This window comes from Salvelinus namaycush, chromosome 42 (genome assembly GCF_016432855.1).
Source record: "Salvelinus namaycush isolate Seneca chromosome 42, SaNama_1.0, whole genome shotgun sequence".
Lineage (NCBI taxonomy): Eukaryota > Metazoa > Chordata > Actinopteri > Salmoniformes > Salmonidae > Salvelinus > Salvelinus namaycush.
The window spans coordinates 13,904,694-13,925,058 of NC_052348.1; the positions used below are offsets into that span (position 1 = coordinate 13,904,694).

The 20,365-nt window shown below is 43.8% G+C and overlaps 1 protein-coding gene across 1 annotated transcript in view; it reads left to right on the forward strand.

The window, feature by feature from the left end:
- The first annotated feature begins 1,873 nt into the window (after nt 1–1,873).
- Nucleotides 1,874–20,365, forward strand: part of LOC120034791 (RING finger protein 150-like) — a 31,269-nt gene continuing 12,777 nt past the window's right edge. Inside the window, exons 1-6 of the mRNA XM_038981412.1 lie at nt 1,874–2,574; nt 16,337–16,587; nt 18,095–18,166; nt 18,626–18,708; nt 18,974–19,070; nt 19,190–19,415. Coding sequence (XP_038837340.1) covers nt 2,118–2,574; nt 16,337–16,587; nt 18,095–18,166; nt 18,626–18,708; nt 18,974–19,070; nt 19,190–19,415 — 1,186 coding nt within the window. The 5' untranslated portion in view covers nt 1,874–2,117. The remainder of the gene's footprint in view (nt 2,575–16,336; nt 16,588–18,094; nt 18,167–18,625; nt 18,709–18,973; nt 19,071–19,189; nt 19,416–20,365) is intronic.

Here is a 20,365-nt window from a genome sequence, read left to right on the forward strand (position 1 = left end):
GCACATGTTGTTTTATGGCTACATTTCTCCATGGTTAATAAAACGTTTGTTACGAGTCTTGTGTTAATCTAACTTCATATTGTTAACTTGCTGTATTTTGGGTGTTCAGAATAATTACACATCAATAGTGGCAATGCAACAAGCCTGAGACTGTCTGGCTCGGTTCCAATATCCACATTAACATATCTCCTAGTATGAAGCCATATTAGGCATGCATTCAGGTGGTATGCTAGTGTGGATATGTAGATTTACCCAGAGCCCCCCAACACTGCTTTAGACCCACCGGCTGGTCAGATGCCCTAACATGATAAGCTTGACACTTAGAAATACTTATAGAGCCTTCCAAAATACAGTTCAATGCATATAATAATATACTGTCTCTGTTCATGGGGTTGCTGTTTACACTAAAATACATATAGTAGGGTTTCTTAGTCACAGTTTGTGTGTGTGTGATATCTGTTAGCCCTCGCCATGTATTGTACATGTTCCTTGGTCTAATTATAGCTGGTTACCACACAAACTGTATGTACATATAGTATATACTACTGTTTAGTATATGTCACTTTATTCCTAGTTATATGTACATATCTACCTCAATTACCTCGTACCCCTGCACATTGACTCGGTACTAGTACCCCGGGTATATCGTTACTCATTGTGTATTTATTATTTGTTTTATTATTACGTGTTTTACTTTCTATTATTGCTCTATTTTCTTTCTTTCTGCATTGTTGCTAAGTGAAGGGTCCGTAAGTAAGCGTTTCACTGTTAGTCTACACCTGTTGTTTACAAAGCGTGTGACAAATAACATTTGATTTGAGTTCATGTAAAACTATTATTAGACTGCATTTATCTAGATTTCCTTTCATTGGAAAGAATGTGATTAATTGGGACGTGTATATAGGGCTTATGACGCACTCACCTGTTTTCTCTCTTCCAAAGGCTGGCATGATGATGGACATGTAGTAGGATACAGTGCTCTCTTGAGGTCAACTTGAAGAACTGCTTGCAATATGTAATCACAATATTTACCCAGCAGAGGGCAATGTTTACTTGATTACAGGTCACAGACCCACGGCTATGGTCATGTTATTTTTCTGCAATGTGTCTTGACAGTATTAACCTGTAATTCGAAACCCCCAATGTAAATTGTGTGTGTGTGTGGGGGGGAGGGGGGAGGGGGGTCTGTGACCTGTAATCAAGTAAACAATATTGTCCTCTGCTGGATAAATATTGTGATTACATATTGCAAGCAACACATTTTTTTTATTTGTTGGAATACTTGGGAAGATATGTTCTACATTAAATTACATTTTGGCTGAATTCCTGATGATTTTACATTATTTTACCATTACTAAAATCTCCCATAATAAAGTATATATATATATATATATATATATATATATATATATATATATATATATATATATATACACATACCGGTCAAAAGAGTGTGCAAAGCTGTCATCAAGGCAAAGGGTGGCTATTTAAAGAATCTCAAATATAAAATATATTTTGATTTGTAACACTTTTTTGGTTACTACATGATTCCATATGTGTATTTCATTTTGATGTCTTCCCTATTATTCTACAATGTAGAAAATAGTCAAAATAAAGAAAAACCCTTGAATGAGTAGGTATTCTAAAACGTTTGACCTGTAGTGTATATATATATTTGCTTTTTTTTTTACTAACAACTTTGGTGGGCGAAAATCAATAATTCGCGGACGCCTATTGCCGATCCCTGTATAGGCGAACACTAGCCTGTATTATGGGGGACAGGTTCGACTATCTTCGTGATCCCCGCCCAGGTCACATGTTAAGAAAGCTTGTCCAGCGCGCACAGCTGATTGACAACAACATTGCAGGCCAGTCGCTTAGGTAGCAGTAGGCAGGGTGGAGAAGCACGACTACAACCAACTGTTTAAAAACATTTCTGTCAACAACCAGAAACTACCTTTAACCAGTTGGTTTGCTACATCACTTTTCAAGTATTTCAACTTCAGGGTAGTCCGAAATCGTAGTCGTCGAGCTTGGAAAGGTGGGGAGGCTAACAGCGAGAGGCAGCTTTTAGGCTTGGTGGAGAGGGAAACGCTCGCTATATCCTCGGACTGAACATGGCAACGTCCCTCATCCAAGCCTGCCGCAGTCTAGCTCTCTCAACATGGCTGGTATCCTTTTGCTTCGTGCATTTTATGTGCCTGGACTTTACGGTGGCGGAGAAAGAAGAATGGTACACCGCGTTTGTCAACATTACTTATGTGGATCCCGTGACTTCAGAAATCAAAACAGAGAAGACTGAGTGTGGAAGATATGGCGAGCACTCCCCCAAGAAAGAAGCAAGAGGGCAAGTGTTGATGCCTTTGCTTTTGCAAGAGAGACAAGCTTGCGACCCGAACGCTAAGTATCCCCTGCCTTATCAAAACAATGCTTGGATGGCGTTGATAGCTGCAGGGAATTGTACATTCAGAGATAAAATTCGCAACGTCGCTGCACTCCACAACGCTTCTGCAGTCATAATTTATAACGTGGGCTCCACTAATGTCAACGATACCATAACAATGCCTCATCAAGGTAAACCACACTTTCGGGGGAGCAATACATAATACTCATCAAGCTTACATGACTGTATGCCATGCACTGCATCACTTGTATGAGATAGACTGTACTTGTCACTGTGGTGACAGTTTACAAGTGCTCTGCCCTCTTATCATGTCGTTATGGCAATGGCACACATTGTTTTAGGCTGTTGAAGACTGGCAAGGCATTCATGTCAGTAAGCTACAAGCTCAAAACTGTCAAACTCACTATTATATATTGAACTAATCAACAAAGAAGCACATTGTCCATTTGCTGCCAGTTGTGCCTACAAGTGCAAATCATAACAGTATGTAAGCTCAATGCAGTCCTCAAACCCTAAACCATTTTAATGTATCATTGTCAGTCGAGACAACTGTTTGGTGAACTGATAATGTATTAGTTTATAATTCAACAGTGAACTGGCATCACTCCTCATTCCTCCTAGCTGTGTGAGGATTATCAATGAACAACTTTTCTCCACAAAACTAGATTAAGGATTGCAGGCCTTCTTTTTAAGGGAATGGGCCCCTTGTGTAAAATATATATGTTGATATTATGCTGCATAGCTCATGCATGAACTCACCATGACACTGGGAGTTGTATCCACCCAGCTCGTATAGACTATTGATGCATGTTTCCCTGACTGCATTGGGATAGATCATCAGTCAGGCTCTGATATCCTACACATTCCCTATACCGTTCAGCCTATATCTAATTGTAATGCATATCTAATTCTTGCTGATTCTGATTCTGAACTGGGCCAAATGTTGAGTCAGGGGTTGGCATGGTACTGGCTCAGACCAGGCTGAGGCTGTTGTGTAAGCTAAAGAGTTCTCCTGTAATTTCTCTCTCCGGCTCATTCTTTACCGCATCAAAATCTGACCTCACCTCGCTCCCTGTTCTTCTTCAGCACTGACAATTTGCCAGGTGAAAGCCAGCCTCACGATGAGCGTCCACCATTATTGTTTTCACTTGTCAAGTATGTTCCAATCAGTGCAGATAAAGCGACAGAATTTAAAAAAAACAATTTAGAGCTTGTTTCTCCTGCTCTCACCCTAAGCCATGTAGGAAAGAATCAAGGACAAAGAGGAGCAGAGTGGGCAGGAAATAGGAGGATTTTAGTTTTAGGTGGACATAAATATTAATGGAAGAAGTATTTAGCACAGTTACGATTTCATCCCAAAATTATTTCAATTTTTGGGTTGTAAAACTGATTCCTGCTTTGCAAGAAATCCAAATGGCAATCCATATTGGTACAGCTTCTGTCAACTTAGTGTGTGTGTGTGCACGTAGAAGAGTGTTTGTTTGCTTTCATAAAACCTATCCAATTCAACGGTGACACTGAAATACCATAAATACACTTAGTGTAGTAATGGGGTCGACAGGCTAATTCAAATGTACTAATTGAGTTATCTCTGTTTAGCCTTGGCTTGAACATCTACAGTTACTATGACAACTTTTCTTAGACATCTGATTTCGTGGCGTGCTTTTAATTGAACTATCACAGCGTAGTGGTGGGTGGACATGTTTAAGATGAGCCAGCTTGGAGAGTCTGTCCTTGGGAATATCTGAGTCCCCCCAAGCACATCCAATGGACATTTTAATCAGTTGGGTATGTTATCCCTCAGTCGAAGGTGTTTCCGTCTGGTCCGGGTCCAATACTGGAGCCAGCAGAGAAGGCTTTAATAGACAAAACTGGTGTTAACTGGCTGCCAAGTTTCCACTGTAGACCGCTCTCTTTCATATCTAGGCTGGGTAGGCCCCCCCTAGCTCTGCAAGTGACAGTTTGGTGGTGTTGGGCTCTGGCCACTCTGTACACTTGTACCATCGGTGCAAAGAAAAAGGTCTTAGGAGAAACATAGGGTTCGGGCATCTTATGAGTCCTACACAAAACACCCTCCTCCTCTCCTCTCTATCCCTGATCATCCACGATCCATACCTTCTCTCCACATTCCTTATCTTTTCACATGCAGTCTAGTCTTCATATACAGTACCTTGGAAAGTATTCAGACCCCTTGGTCTATTTCCACATTTTATTACGTTACAGCCTTATTCTAAAATGTATAAAATATTTTGTTTTCCTGAGCAATCTACACACAATACCCCATAATGACAAAGCGAAAATGGGTTTTTAGATTTTTTTTGCCAATTTATTACAAATTAAAAAAACACCTTAATAAGATAAGTATTCAGGCCCTTTGCTATGAGACTCAATTGAGCTCAGGTGCATCCTGTTTCCATTGATCATCCTTGAGTTGTTTCTACAACTTCATTGGAGTCCACCTGTTGTAAATTCAATTGATTGGACATGATTTGGAAAGGCACACACCTGTCACTATATGGTTCCACAGTTGACAGTGCATGTCAGAGCAGAAACCAAGCCACGAGGTCCAAGGAATTTTCCGTAGAGCTCCAAGACAGGATTGTGTTGAGGCACAGATCTGGGGAAGGGTACCAAAAAATGTCTGCAGCATTGAAGGTCCACAAGAACCTTCATAATCTTTAAATGGAAGAAGTTTGGAACCACCAAGACTCTTCCTAGAGCTGGCTGCCCAGCCAAACTGAGCAATCGGGGGAGAAGGGCCTTGACAGAGCTCTAGAGTTCCTCTGTGGAGATGGAGAACCTTCCAGAAGGACAACCATCTCTGCAGCACTCCACCAATCAAGCCTTTATGGTAGAGTGGCCAGACGGAAGCCCCTCCTCAATAAAAGGAAAATGACAAGGTTCTCTGGTCTGATGAAACGAAGATTGAACTATTTGGCCTTAATGCCAAGCGTCACGTCTGGAGGAAACGTGGCACCATCCCCACGGTGAAGCATGGTGGAGGCAGCATCATGGTGGTGGCAGCATCATGCTGTGGGGATGTCTTTCAACGGCAGGGACTGGGAGACTCGTCAGGTTTGAGGCAAAGACGAACGGAGTAAAGTACAGAGAGATCCTTGATGAAAACCTGCTCCAGAGCGCTCAGGACCTCAGCCTGGGGTGAAGGTTCATCTTCCATCAGGACAATGACCCTAAGCACACAGTCAAGACAATGCAGGAGTGACTTCGGGAAAAGTCTCTGAATGTCCTTGAGTGGCCCAGCCAGGAGGGCCCGCACTTTAACCTGATCGAACATCCCTGGAGAGACCTGAAAATAGCTGTGCAGCGACGCTCCCCATCCAACCTGACAGCTTGAGAGGATCTGCAGAGAAGAATGCGAGAAACTCCCCAAATACAGGTGTGCCAAGCTTGTAGCGTCATACCCAAGAAGACTTGAGGCTGTAATCGCTGCCAAAGGTGCTTCAACAAAGTACTGAGTAAAGGGTCTGAAGACTTATGTAAATGTGAAATTTCAGTTTTTTTATATATATATATACACTGCTCAAAAAAATAAAGGGAACACTTAAACAACACAATGTAACTCCAAGTCAATCACACTTCTGTGAAATCAAACTGTCCACTTAGGAAGCGACACTGATTGACAATAAATTGCACATGCTGTTGTGCAAATGGAATAGACAAAAGGTGGAAATTATAGGCAATTAGCAAGACACCCTCAATAAAGGAGTGATTCTGCAGGTGGTGACCACAGACCACTTCTCAGTTCCTATGCTTCCTGGCTGATGTTTTGGTCACTTTTGAATGCTGGCAGTGCCCTCACTCTAGTGGTAGCATGAGACGGAGTCTACAACCCACACAAGTGGCTCAGGTAGTGCAGCTCATCCAGGATGGCACATCAATGCGAGCTGTGGCAAGAAGGTTTGCTGTGTCTGTCAGCGTAGTGTCCAGAGCATGGAGGCGCTACCAGGAGACAGGCCAGTACATCAGGAGATGTGGAGGAGGCCGTAGGAGGGCAACAACCCAGCAGCAGGGCCGCTACCTCCGCCTTTGTGCAAGGAGGTGCACTGCCAGAGCCCTGCAAAATGACCTCCAGCAGGCCACAAATGTGCATGTGTCAGCATATGGTCTCACAAGGGCTCTGAGGATCTCATCTCGGTACCTAATGGCAGTCAGGCTACCTCTGGCGAGCACATGGAGGGCTGTGCGGCCCCACAAAGAAATGCCACCCCACACCATGACTGACCCACCGCCAAACCGGTCATGCTGGAGGATGTTGCAGGCAGCAGAACGTTCTCCACGGCATCTCCAGACTCTGTCACGTCTGTCACATGTGCTCATGTGCTCAGTGTGAACCTGCTTTCATCTGTGAAGAGCACAGGGCGCCAGTGGCGAATTTGCCAATATTGGTGTTCTCTGGCAAATGCCAAACGTCCTGCACGGTGTTGGGCTGTAAGCACAACCCCCACCTGTGGACGTCGGGCCCTCATACCACCCTCATGGAGTCTGTTTCTGACCGTTTGAGCAGACACATGCACATTTGTGGCCTGCTGGAGGTCATTTTGCAGGGCTCTGGCAGTGCACCTCCTTGCACAAAGGCGGAGGTAGCGGCCCTGCTGCTGGGTTGTTGCCCTCCTACGGCCTCCTCCACATCTCCTGATGTACTGGCCTGTCTCCTGGTAGCGCCTCCATGCTCTGGACACTACGCTGACAGACACAGCAAACCTTCTTGCCACAGCTCGCATTGATGTGCCATCCTGGATGAGCTGCACTACCTGAGCCACTTGTGTGGGTTGTAGACTCCGTCTCATGCTACCACTAGAGTGAGGGCACTGCCAGCATTCAAAAGTGACCAAAACATCAGCCAGGAAGCATAGGAACTGAGAAGTGGTCTGTGGTCACCACCTGCAGAATCACTCCTTTATTGAGGGTGTCTTGCTAATTGCCTATAATTTCCACCTTTTGTCTATTCCATTTGCACAACAGCATGTGCAATTTATTGTCAATCAGTGTTGCTTCCTAAGTGGACAGTTTGATTTCACAAAAGTGTGATTGACTTGGAGTTACATTGTGTTGTTTAAGTGTTCCCTTTATTTTTTTGAGCAGTGTATATATATTTGCAAAAATTCTTTAAACCTGTTTTTGCTTTGTTGTTATGGTGTATTGTGTTTAGATTGATGAGGGGGAAAAAACTATTTAATACATTTTAGAATAAGGCTGTAATGTAACAAATTTTGAAAAAGTCAAGGGGTCTGAATACTTTCCGAATGCACTCTATGACTCTGACGTGTGTGTGTTCGTGTGTGTGTGTGTGTGTGTGTGTGTGGTTGCCCACATACGTTTTGAGCTCGGCTATGCTCCTTTGTCTTTACTGTAGCTCTGTTTACTGAGACAGATCATGTTAATGGATTGAAACTAAACGAACCATGTCTGTGTCTTAACACAACCTGACTGTGCGACTGGTTTGACGACGTGCTGTAAAATGTAGCACCCTCCTTCACAATAGGTTATGCACTGCCGGTCAGTCCATCACCCTGTTAGCACGCTGCCAAACTGCATTAGCCTGCTGCAAAAGCACTGACACACCTCCTCCAACCAGTACAGAGTGGTGTCTGTCTGTATGGGCATCCAAGCTGTGCAGGTGATCGGGTTGCCATGATCGTTGGCGTCAATGGAATGGTTACCATTGCTGACGTTTTGGCTTCTTTTAACTGAGGATTACGCCATGTGGATCACAACAGGTAATTACATTCATATAAACCCCTTTGTTCACATTCACTGGCAGTCTCTGACAGATTCCAAGCCCCATCTGCATCATCACCTGGACTGGACAGTGGTGTGCCAGCATGCTGGCTCCTAATGGGGAAGTGAGGAGAGATGATGGAAGGCCCTACCAGATGCTTCAGACACATGGGGCCAGCCGAGGAGAGGGGTTTGGGGGGTGGGTGGCCACCCCTGGTGAGCTCTCTGAGACCCCCATTGGGTCCCTCCCTGCTTGGCTGGCACAGGCCCAGGAGATGTGTCTGTTAAGGCGTCAGCATTCTTCAGTTCAGCTGGCGCCGAGCTCGGCTAGGCGAACCGAACAAGTGTGCTTGTATACTCCCTTAAAAAGTGGCGATAGTATTGTTTGTCCATTTTGAGACGCCGTAGCCAGTATACACTTTTTCAAAATAGTCCAAATTAATCTAAGATAACTCAAGAAATCTGTTATTCATTTTGAAGTTTTTGCTGAGGAGATCTTAGTCTCGCAATTTTACATCTAACTAAGATGTTTGCAGTATTTGTCTCTTATTTTATTTTTTACATGAAAATGAGTCATCTCTCGTTGAATGACAACAAAGACTTTAGTGAACATTCCCTATTATTGACCAATCACCGACGAAGGGGCGTAGACTTCGGCTACTGACTTCCGCCTGCCTCAAAAACAATTGTTGTATGCCTGAACAACTGAAGTAAACAAAAACGTCACAAAAAGTCTGCATTATATATGCACTAACTCTTCCAAACTATTTTGTCTGGGAAGCATGTGGATACTAGCCACACCACACACACACACACCCTTCCTGCTGAGAGGGTACAGCGGGACGGCAGTCCCTGGGTACCTACGGAAAAGAGGAGACTGTGCTATTTCTGGGGCTGCTAAGACTCATACTCCCAGCCCTGAGACGAACAGACAGAGATGGAGGAGAGAGAGAGAGAGCAATGATGAGGGAAAGGGGGACTAAAAGAAAGCGAGCGAAAGAACAGTCCTCGGTGGGCCAACAGAAGTGGACTGTATCGGCCAGGGTAACCGAGAGCCAAGAATCTCATTCTCTCTCTCTCTCTCTCATCTTAATTAGGTTGGCCCCACCTGTGACAAAGAATGCATACAAGGCCTTTTTGTATGAGAACACTCAGACCTCTGTGTGGACAGGACACGTATGAATCCTATCAGGGCTGATCTTTATGAAAGACTTGCCATTTGCAGTCTGGGTTTTATATGGAGGGAAAGCAATGAGCATGTGGAGGACATTTTCTGAGAGCTGGAATTAATCACTAGATTACTGTATGATGTGGCTCCCTCCCTCTGCCAGATCCTTTCAGTTTTTCTTTCCTGACCATGGTTTTTTAGGCAGTTGTTTTGTCGGCCATCTTGGCTATGCAAATTTCGGTGGCTACATGTATTAATTATTTGATATTTTTATGCACATTTTCGCTGGACAGACTAACACTGTTGATATTGAATAAGGATTTGTGCTGTTTAATTACAGCTAACCAAATACTATTATCCACTACACAGCAGGTTATGCTGCCCTCAAGGCTGCTAGCAAAAGCTAATCCTCAGCAGCACTAAACAGGTTAGCGCCCTTCCTCTAAAAATCAACTGCTCACTCGCTCTCTATTCCACCTGGCTTTCCTTATTATGCACCATCGTGGCTTATTATGCACCATCTTGGCTTATTATGCACCATTCTTGCTAATGGGTGTCCTCAAAGAGGAAAGATTTTGGTCCAGTTCAGCCTCTGTCGGGCCATCGGTTGATATTACACACTGCTTTGATTTTTAGAAGCAGCTATTTTGGTTTTCTTGTTCTTTCTCTCTCTCTAAATGAAATGGATTCGCCAACTACTTGCAGACAGTGGTGATAAAATGTGTTGCCCCTTGTGGAATATCTTTGTGTCAGTATTCTTGTCTCCTTCATCTGGGTTGTAATTTCTAGCCTGGTCCCAGATCTGTTTGTAGTGTCTTGCCAACTCCTATGGTTATTGACGTGACTATGACCATAGGAGTTGGCAAGACAGCACAAACAGATCAGGGACCAGTCTATGTAATCCAAAATCCCACCCAGATGGTAAAGATGGCTAAAACCTTGAGTCTACTCTGCACTACCTACTTAAGATCTCATACTTAACAGCTGAAGCATGGCCAGTGTGCAAAAGCAGCTCTGCAGACCGTAGAACTTTGTCAATGTGTTCCTTTACCATGGTCATATTGTTCTCAAGGCTCATAGAGGTGAAGAAGTTAAGCCACTCCTTGAGGCCATGTGTTGCTACTAAACTTTTGGCATCCATGTTGGATTGTGCCCTCATGTCCAGGCAGTTTATTTATGCACATCGGTTGAGGGGTATCTGGTTAGGTTAGCAAGCCCATGATGTTTTTTTTAAGCTGTGTAGCGTTTGTCAGGGTGTAGGGCTCAGTGTTAACGTAATAGTATTAGCAGCCGTGAGATCTGTTTACCGTGCACACACAGCCTTGTTTTTCTGCCGGTGATTGTGCCGCTGATTGCATTAGGAGTGGCTACCCTTAACAGTTATGTATGAACAAACCATGGTGCTGCTGCAACACTCGTTGCTAATTCAGCCAACTGTGTGTGTGTGTGTGTGTGTGTGTGTGTGTGTGTGTGTGTGTGTGTGTGTGTGTGTGTGTGTGTGTGTGTGTGTGTGTGTGTGTGTGCGTGCGTGCGTGCGTGTGCGCTTATTTGCATATAGGCCTATATGTGGCATCCTTGGACCTGATGCATTGTGCTTTGCTGTGTGTAAACCCTATATGCAGGATAACACAGTAGCCTCCGGCCTACTACCCATTGTGCACTGTTGCATCACAATGTGATTTAGGCCCCGTCTATGCCAGGACATTGGCTCCAGAGCTCTTCATTCCTGATGCTCTTATTTCATTAGAATGCTGTGTATTATTAGATTTAGTCTAGTCGTTTTAGTTTTTTGGAAACAATTAGGCAATCTGAAGCCGAAAAAAAGCACACTTTGCCAGTAGCCCTTTAACTTTCGTTTCAAGACAATATGCCTATGAGAAAAAGCTTCAAGAGTGCAGCTTTTGGACCCATACGAAGAGTTGGGCTAGTAAAGATTATTATTATGTAGATCTATTGATCTGCTCTCCTTTCTCTCCATAAACCTGTTGCTGTATGTCTCTTATGACAAACTAGTTACATATGGAGATTTATGAGCATAATAATGCACTGCGCCTTTCCCATATGAAATGTGTGGTGTCCGTGGGGGATAAGTCCCTGCGTCACACACACACACCTAGAGGTTATTTCCAGGACCACGTCATGAAACTGGGCGCCATGGCGACCGACCGAGAGAACAGAGAAACAAGAGTTGTATTCTGTCTCCTCCATCTCTTCCCTCTGTCCTTTGAACACCCTCTTTCACCCACTGTATTTTTACCTATTCTCACTGTTAGCTAGACCTGTACAGATGTGAGTCATGCAACTCTGCCAAGGGAAATTAGCATACCGTGCATGCCGTATCCCATAGGCGGCGTGTGAGATTCAAGTTTGGGGAAGCAAATTTTCACCAGAAAAATGCACCTTTATAATAAAGCATTCCATGCATCATCATATTTGCAGACTTATGTAAAATAGCCTACTATTCCTAATGTGATGAGTAGATTGGATAGTCATAATTTAGGCTAATAATATAACATAATCATTGAATGCATGGCTGTAGGCTATATCAAATCAAATTTATTTGTAAAACCCTTCTTACATCAGCTAATATCTCGAAGTGCTGTACAGAAACCCAGCCTAAAACCCCAAACAGCAAGCAATGCAGGTGTAGAAGCACGGTGGCTAGGAAAAACTCCATAGAAAGGCCAGAACCTAGGAAGAAACCTAGAGAGGAACCAGGCTATGAGGGGTGGCCAGTCCTCTTCTGGCTGTGCCGGGTGGAGATTATATCAGAACATGGCCAAGATGTTCAAATGTTCATAGGTGACCAGCAGGGTCAAATAATAATAATCACAGTAGTTGTCGAGGGTGCAGCAAGTCAGCACCTCAGGAGTAAATGTCAGTTGGCTTTTCATAGCCGATCATTCAGAGTATCCCTACCGCTCCTGCTGTCTCTAGAGAGTTGAAAACAGCAGGTCTGGGACAGGTAGCACGTCCGGTGAACAGGTCAGGGTTCCATAGCCACTGGCAGAACAGTTGAAACTGGAGTAGCAGCACGGCCAGGTGGACTGGGGACCGCAAGGAGTCATCAGGACAGATAGTCCTGAGGCATGGTCCTAGGGCTCAGGTCCTCCGAGAGAGAGAGAAAGAGAGAGAGTTAGAGAGAGCATACTTAAAATCACACAGGACACCGGATAAGACAGGAGAAGTACTCCAGATATAACAGACTGGCCCTAGCCCGCCGACACAAACGACTGCAGCATAAATACTGGAGATTGAGACAGATACGTTTCTTCTTTCTTTGCACAGGAACATCTTGGCCTTATATGAACACATTTCATGCAATTCTACTGCACTTTATATGACTGGAGACATTAGCAGAATCTTTTTTTAATATGACAAAATGACAGAGTAGCCTACTCTGCTGACACTGACAAACAGAACAATTAAAACCATGTTGTCTGATCCATCTAATTGTCCTATGAGAAGGGGAGACACACACAAAACAAACTTTCAAGTAGCACTAATCCAACCATGAAAGAGTGAATATGCGCACTCACCAGGAATATGACTGATACTTTCAGCTGGTGCTAATGAGATAGGCTACACTGTTCACTCAATTAAATTGAGAATTTTGATAACTAAAAGACAGATTATTATTTTCATTGTCTTTTCTTTACAGCAATAGACATTTGCTTTCCAAATGATGTTTTCCTTCAATTGTATTTTGAAATATTGCCATATGCCTGGCTGGGCTTCTACTTTTCACTGACATTCGCAACTCAACAATCATCTATGTGGCTATTTGCCAGGCGCGCTGCCCAAATTGTGGTGCCTTCTGACTGTAGGCAATGATATTTTTTATTTTATTTCACCTTTATTTAACCAGGTAGGCCAGTTGTGAACAAGTTCTCATTTGCAACTGCGACCTGGCCAAGATAAAGCAAAGCAGTGCGACACAAACAACAACACAGAGTTACACATGGAATAAACAAACATACAGTCAATAACACAATAGAAAAGTCTATACAGTGTGTGCAAATGAGGTGAGGTAAGGCAATAAATAGGCCATAGTGGCGAAATAATTATAATTCAGCAATTAAACACTGGAGTGATAGATGTGTAGAAGATGAATGTACAAGTAGAGATACTGGGGTGCAAAGGAGCAATTAAAAAAAAAAAAATAACAGTATGGGGATGAGGTAGTTGGATGGGCTATTTACAGATGTGCTATGTTCAGGTGCAGTGATCGGTGAGCTGCTCTGACAGCTGGTGCTTAAAGTTAGAGAGGGAGATATGAGCTGCTATGGTGACCAGTGAGCTGAGATAAGGCGGAGCTTTACCTAGCAAAGACTTATAGATGACCTGGAGCCAGTGGGTCTGGCGACGAATATGAAGCGAGGGCCAGCCAACGAGAGCATACAAGTCGCAGTGGTGGGTAGTATATGGGGCTTTGGTGACAAAACGGATGGCACTGTGATAGACTGCATACAATCCGCTGAGTAGAGTGTTGGAGTCTATTTTGTAAATTACATCGCCAAAGTCAAGGATCGGTAGGATGGTCAGTTTTACGAGGATCCACAGCTTATATGTTTTTAAAGAAGCTAATGATCCTCTGTGACCAAATCATGCTTTCTGGTGTAGTAGCTTATTTTGAATTATTTTATGAATTTCTGTATCGACAGGAGTAAGATAATTAGGCTATATAATTTTGCCAATTTACTTTAGGGGAAGCTTAGCTCTTAGCCTTATGGACGCGCCGACTGTGTCGTATGCTAATCTTTTGGCGGTTTTAAATCTGCATTTGTTAGTGAATATATTTCAGTCTCTGGAGTAAAGTCCAATGTTCCTTTTCTAATCTGGAATTCATTAGTGAGTGGGTTGACTGAGTCATCCATTTTTGAATGCCTTGCTGCTTGCTTTGTGTCTGTCTTGGGCAAAAAGTTTTGCAGCTACTTTTATTTCTTCAGTCACAGCTTTTTCCAACCTGTTTTTGTCTCTTCTGCAGTGATAATATGGTGTTGCTAGGTGCCAACTTTCCTCTCTCTTTTTTTCTTTCTCTCTATCCATCCCCAGGGTATGGTGATATAATGGCCTTGGCCACTCTCAGACCTCCGCCGGGTGCCGAGGGTATCCCACAATGCCCTGTGGCTGGCGGGCTGCCCGGGCGGCGGTGGTGGCAGAGTGAACGAGCCTCTCCTTTAGAAATTACTGATAGATGGAGTGAAGAAGTGAAGCACCCTGGGGCTTCTGTGTTCCTGTGGCTCCGCACAGACGCCACGGTAACAAGGCCGCAGAGTCCTAGAGGAAATGATGTCACCGAGTTCCAAAGGCTAATGAGTCACTTAGGCCCTTGACGACACAGACATCATCCCACCTCAATGTGTGGCTGCAGATGGAGTGTCCATGGAATGTAATCTCTTGTCTGGGATTTTAAACCACTCAGACACCTCTGATAGGCTATACTTCCTATCTATCACTCTCACCTCACCTCCCAATGCTTCAGTCAGTGGTTAAAGTGTGTCCATGTCCGATAGACAGGTAGGCAGTACATACTGTAGCTGCAAGTTAAGGCACTCGGAGTCTTTCCTCGCTGAAGCTTTTTGGCCTGCTTCTTATGAACGTGAATGGCGGCCATTTTGAAATCTTGAGGGGAATCGATTGTGTTATTTAGTGGGTTAGCTTAGGACTTAGCCTACTTGAAGGATATTTAATCACTGTAATTATAAATTTCTGTGTGAAGAAAGGGGATATCGAAGCTATAGTATCTTTTGGTGTGACGGTTGAGGATCGTGTGAAGTGTCAGGTCACAGGCCATATGGAGAGGGGTTAGATGAGAGGTGAGGATGAGAATAATGTCTGGTGGGAGGCCCTGTCAGAACTTGCTGGTTTCAACTCTGAAAGGAGTTAACTGAAGTGTTAAAACACAACGTGTTAAAGTGGCACTTCTGTTGTCCATGACCTTGATAACATCCAACTCAACAACCTTCGACTCAGTTGTGAAAGTGTTAAAATATCCTTGGTGGTTACAATTTTCCACTCTGTTGACTATCTGGTGGTGTGAACTAATGGCTTTGCTATGAAATTATGTTCCCTTGTAGAGTGTCTGGGGGGGGTGTGGTACTTTGTTTGACCCCTAAATGAGTTACCGATCCAACCTTTTTAGTGGCAGCTGGGCCTGACCTAATTGTCAATTGGACTGTGTTATCAAAGCGGTCTGGTATTGTGACACCAGTGACGTGAAATGTTCAAAACGTTGCTGATAGAAATGTCAGCTAATGAATAGAGCTAATATGATTCCTTACTCTGTGACAGACAAATCATTTCTGTTCGACAGATTTGTTCTAAATCTGTAACGTTTTCTCCCTTCTTAACAGGACCACAGGGCTCTGACCCAGACATGGAGAGTCAGGGGTTTGTTTTGTTGGCTCTGCGTCCTGTCTCTGCCTGAATGAACTCCCAGTAGGCTAGCCTAATGCTAATTACTCACTGTGTTCTACAGACAGTGTTCTGTGAATACAGGTTATTTATAGTTTAGCACAACCCTGATACACAATAAGGGTCTGATACCTCCACAGAGAGGTTTCAAATCCCATACAAATGAATGGGATCAAATGAAGCCACAAAGGAGCAATCAAAGAGCCACATGCAGTCCCAGAGCCACATGTTGCAGATCTCTGTCCCATGCAAAATAAAATATTGTCACATATGGATGTGTAGGTTGTCTCAACAGATCCTTTAATAAGTTTATTTCCAATGAACTACAACATATTTACAACAGTTGGTTGGATACATTTTGTAGCAGCTGACCAAGTCCCAGCCTGTTTGTCTTGACTTCCTACCAGCCTGGTGTTCACACAACATTTGGTGCTGTGTGATTTAGAATATACAGTGCCGTCTCCAAGAGGCCCGTTTTTAGACATTTTCTCTGCTCTGTTCTGGAAATGTTTCCCTTTTGCAACTTTTAATAAACCGGATCGATATTTGATTGACTTTACCAACGACTGCTCTTCTTTTTGTTCACCTGGAAATTCCTCTTCCAACAGGTACGGGGGATATCGTGGCGATCATGATTCCGGAACCCAAGGGTCGGGAGCTCGCCGCTCTACTAGAACGCAACGTCACGGTGACCGTGCACATCACCATAGGAACGAGGAACCTTCAGAAGTATGTGAGCAGAACGTCGGTGGTGTTCGTCTCCATCTCCTTCATCGTCCTGATGATCATCTCCCTGGCATGGCTCATCTTCTACTACATACAGCGGTTCAGATACGCCAACGCTCGCGACCGCAATCAGGTACGGTTCACTGTACAGACACAGTACCCCCCCCCCAAATAACCCCCCAAATAACAATAACGAGGCTATATACAGGGGGTACCGGGTCAATGTGAGGCACGTAGTGAGTGTAGCGTTTTAACTAACCATCTGAAGGGATTATAAGACATGGTTGGTAAGACAACCAAAGACATGGTTGGTAAAGTCATCCTACTGTATTTCAGTGTGTTGTCTCTGATCACACACAGGTTGTCTTCTACTATATACAGCGGTTCAGATATGCCAACGCTCGTGACCGCAACCAGGTACGGTATGACTGTAATGACAGCGGAAACTAGCAGTTTTACCACAGTATGAACATACTTTTTCTATATCTATGTGTAGAGCAGTTGCTTTTCTCTGAGGTGATTCGTCTTCTCCAAACATTTCCCTGCCTTTTCCTTCCAGAAATGAAGGCCAAAATTAAAAATTGCGCGACAGCTGGGTTTGCTAGCGGAAACCTGTTGGACCGTCAACCGTGTAGTCCTGTTGGACCGTGTAGTCAATGCACACACCGTGGCCCACACTCTTAGAAAAAAAAGGTGCTATCTAGAACCTTAAAGGGTTCTTCGGCTGTCCCCATAGGAGAACCCTTTGAAGAACCCTTTTTGGTTGCAGGGAGAATTATTTTGGTTCCAGGTAAAATCCTTTTGGGTTGCATGTGGAACCCTTTCTACAGAGGGTTCTACATGGAACCAAAAAGGGTTCTTCAAAGGGTTTTCCTATGGGGACAGCTGAATAAACTTTTTGGAAATCTTTTTTCTAAGATTGTCCAATGTTGACACAAATGTTACAGACAACCACATGGGTTGTCAAGGGGAATGGGCACCATGGTGACAAGAACTCGCCAGGCCTGAAACCACAAATCTGTTCTCTGTTGATGTCACAATGACTTTCCTTGATGATTGATTGAGAGCAGCTGTGGGCAGTGGCCTGGTCTGATGCAGTTCTTTTCCACAGTGAGACTAGACCTAGATAGCGAGGGTTAGCAGCCTACCTTTCTCTCAATGTCTCTTAGTATTTATCTATTATCCACTCAATCTCTCCCTCCTGCATTTAGCTCTCTATCTCTCCCTCCCTCTCTTTTTCTCTCTCTTTCCCTTTTTTTATACCTTGCACAACTCAATGACCTGACTCGGCCTGTGTTTTCTGCTCTGGTCTGCAACAAGTGGTTAACTGTCAGCTCAGAGACGCTGCTATGTCAACATCACTAAGCGACTGTTCATCCTGCCGTGTTAAAACATTACACAGCCTCTCAGAACGGCTCCTTCAGATCTATTAACCTGTAATATGGTCCACCTTGGTTCAGATGGGGACAGTGGATCTCACGCCCTTTCTCTAACCTTGAAACGTGTCCATTCCTTGTCTTGTCAGTGGTTATTGGATATATAGGAAATTCCAGACATTCTTTTCTCTCTTTTGGGTTGCCAGGTTGGGTTGCTTATCTTTCCCCCACCTTCTTTGTTGTTCTTTGATCTTCTATGAGCAGAGACGTCTCGGAGACGCAGCCAAGAAGGCCATCAGTAAGCTCCAAGTACGAACCATCAGGAAAGGAGACAAGGTAGACCTGGCTGCATGCTTTACTAACCTCTTTTATGATGTTGGATAAATGTGTTACGAAGGTTGTTATGAATGATACTGCCACACTCGTAAAGGTTTTATGACTGGTTTCATAAAGGTGTTATGAATGCCTTATGTATAGACCCTCTTCAAGTAAAGTGTTTCCAAAACCACCTATTTAAGTAGCAGGGATATGACCTTGATTGTAGGGTTTTAAACCGAAGCGAACCGTTTCCCTACGCTCCTGCTAAGCACAGCATTTGATAATGAACTTCCATCAGCCCAATGATAATGACTGACTCATTTTTATTTTGTGTGTGTGTGTGTGTGTGTGTGTTATAATTTTAATTAATTATACACGCTGCATGGCTTTTGATCCGCTCCGCTTTATTCACCTTCCAGGAAATTAAAACGAGACTAGACAACCAACCAAATGTCTCCTGTGTGTTTGGTGTTCTAGGAAACGGAGTCTGACTTTGACAACTGTGCTGTGTGCATCGAGGTCTATAAAGCGAATGATGTTGTTAGGATATTGCCGTGCAGGTACGACAGCCTCTCCCATTTTTCAGTGTAACTAGAGAGAGCAGACACATTGACACCCATTACTATCATTGTCTCCTATAGATCATGTGTTGCAGTAGGTCTATTGCTAATGATTGGTAGTCATTAATATGCTACAATAATATTCTGTTCTGTACCTGAGAGCATAAGTAGAGCATGGTGAGTGATGCTATGTTACCAAGGAGACTGTTACTATGGATGACATCATCAATGCTATGCGTGTTCGTGTGTGTGACTCTGTCCTCAGGCACATCTTCCATAAAAGCTGTGTGGACCCCTGGCTTCTGGACCACCGGACCTGTCCCATGTGTAAAATGAACATCCTCAAAGCGCTGGGAATACCAGTAAGGATTTTCTGTCTTTCAAAATCTATCCATCTCTCTTTCATTCCCAACCCTGATCCTGGAGAGATTTTATTTTTGGAAAGTTTTTTTGTTGTTTATATCTGATTGATTGATTTCAGCCCAACTTTGACTGTGGGGATGACATTCCGCCAGACTATGAGATGTCAGTGGGAGGCCCGCCCACCAACCCCATCACAGGGGCCAGTAACATCACGGTGAACGGGGAGGAGAGCTCGGTGGTGCTGGACACGATTGACATGAACAGGACGATAGGGCTGCCTCAGGTCTACCACGACGCCCACGAGACACTACCACAGGCCGGGGACAGCCGACACATCGCCAGCAGTGAGTATAGACACACACCTGTGCACCTGCACACACACACACACACACACACACATATATTATTCTACCTTTATTTCAACAAGGAACACAGACTGAGACCAAGGTCTCTTTTACAGCTGGGCCCTGCGTATACATGTTACACATACAGTTTAGGTACAATGATTAAGAAACTACACAAGACAAACAAAACGATCACAGATAACACAAAAAAATACAGCAGCAGATTATTACATTTACACATAGGTTATTCCCCTAACAGCACAAGAACTTGCATTACTCAAAACAGTTACAAGCAATACAAAAATAAAAATCCTCCAATATATATTTAAAATGGGCAAGGGGGACAAGAGTCTCAAGTTTAAGTTTAGTCTGCAGGCTATTCCATAGGCAAGGAGCGTAACAGGAAAAGGCAGCCATACCCAACTCTGTGGAAATCGCATGGGCCTCAAGTGTAATCCATGCTTGAGACCTGTGTTTAGGTCTGAAGCCAGATTGATTACTAGAAAGAGTATTGTTAACAGTTAAAGATTGTAGTTGCCTATTCACCAATGACTCTAGAATTTTAGCCAAACAGGAGAGCTTAGAGATGGGCCGATAATTATCCAATTCACTACCATCACCTCCCTTGAGGAGTGGTAAAACAAAAGCTGTTTTCCAAAATTTAGGAATCTTTCCTACAACTAATGTTTGATTAAAGATATGCGTCACTGCACCAGCAATAATAGGTGCCGCACACTTGAGTAAATATGGATCCAGATTGTCAGCGCCTAATGATTTCTTAGAATCTACAGCAGATCGTGCAGATAAGACCTCATCTTCTGTGACTTTTTGAAAATTAAAAACTGTCTTACTGTTTTCCACATCAGCTGAAGGCCGAGGGACTGAAACAATAGACCGGTCAGGATGCGCATCAACACACACACACACACACAAACATATGCGCATCAACA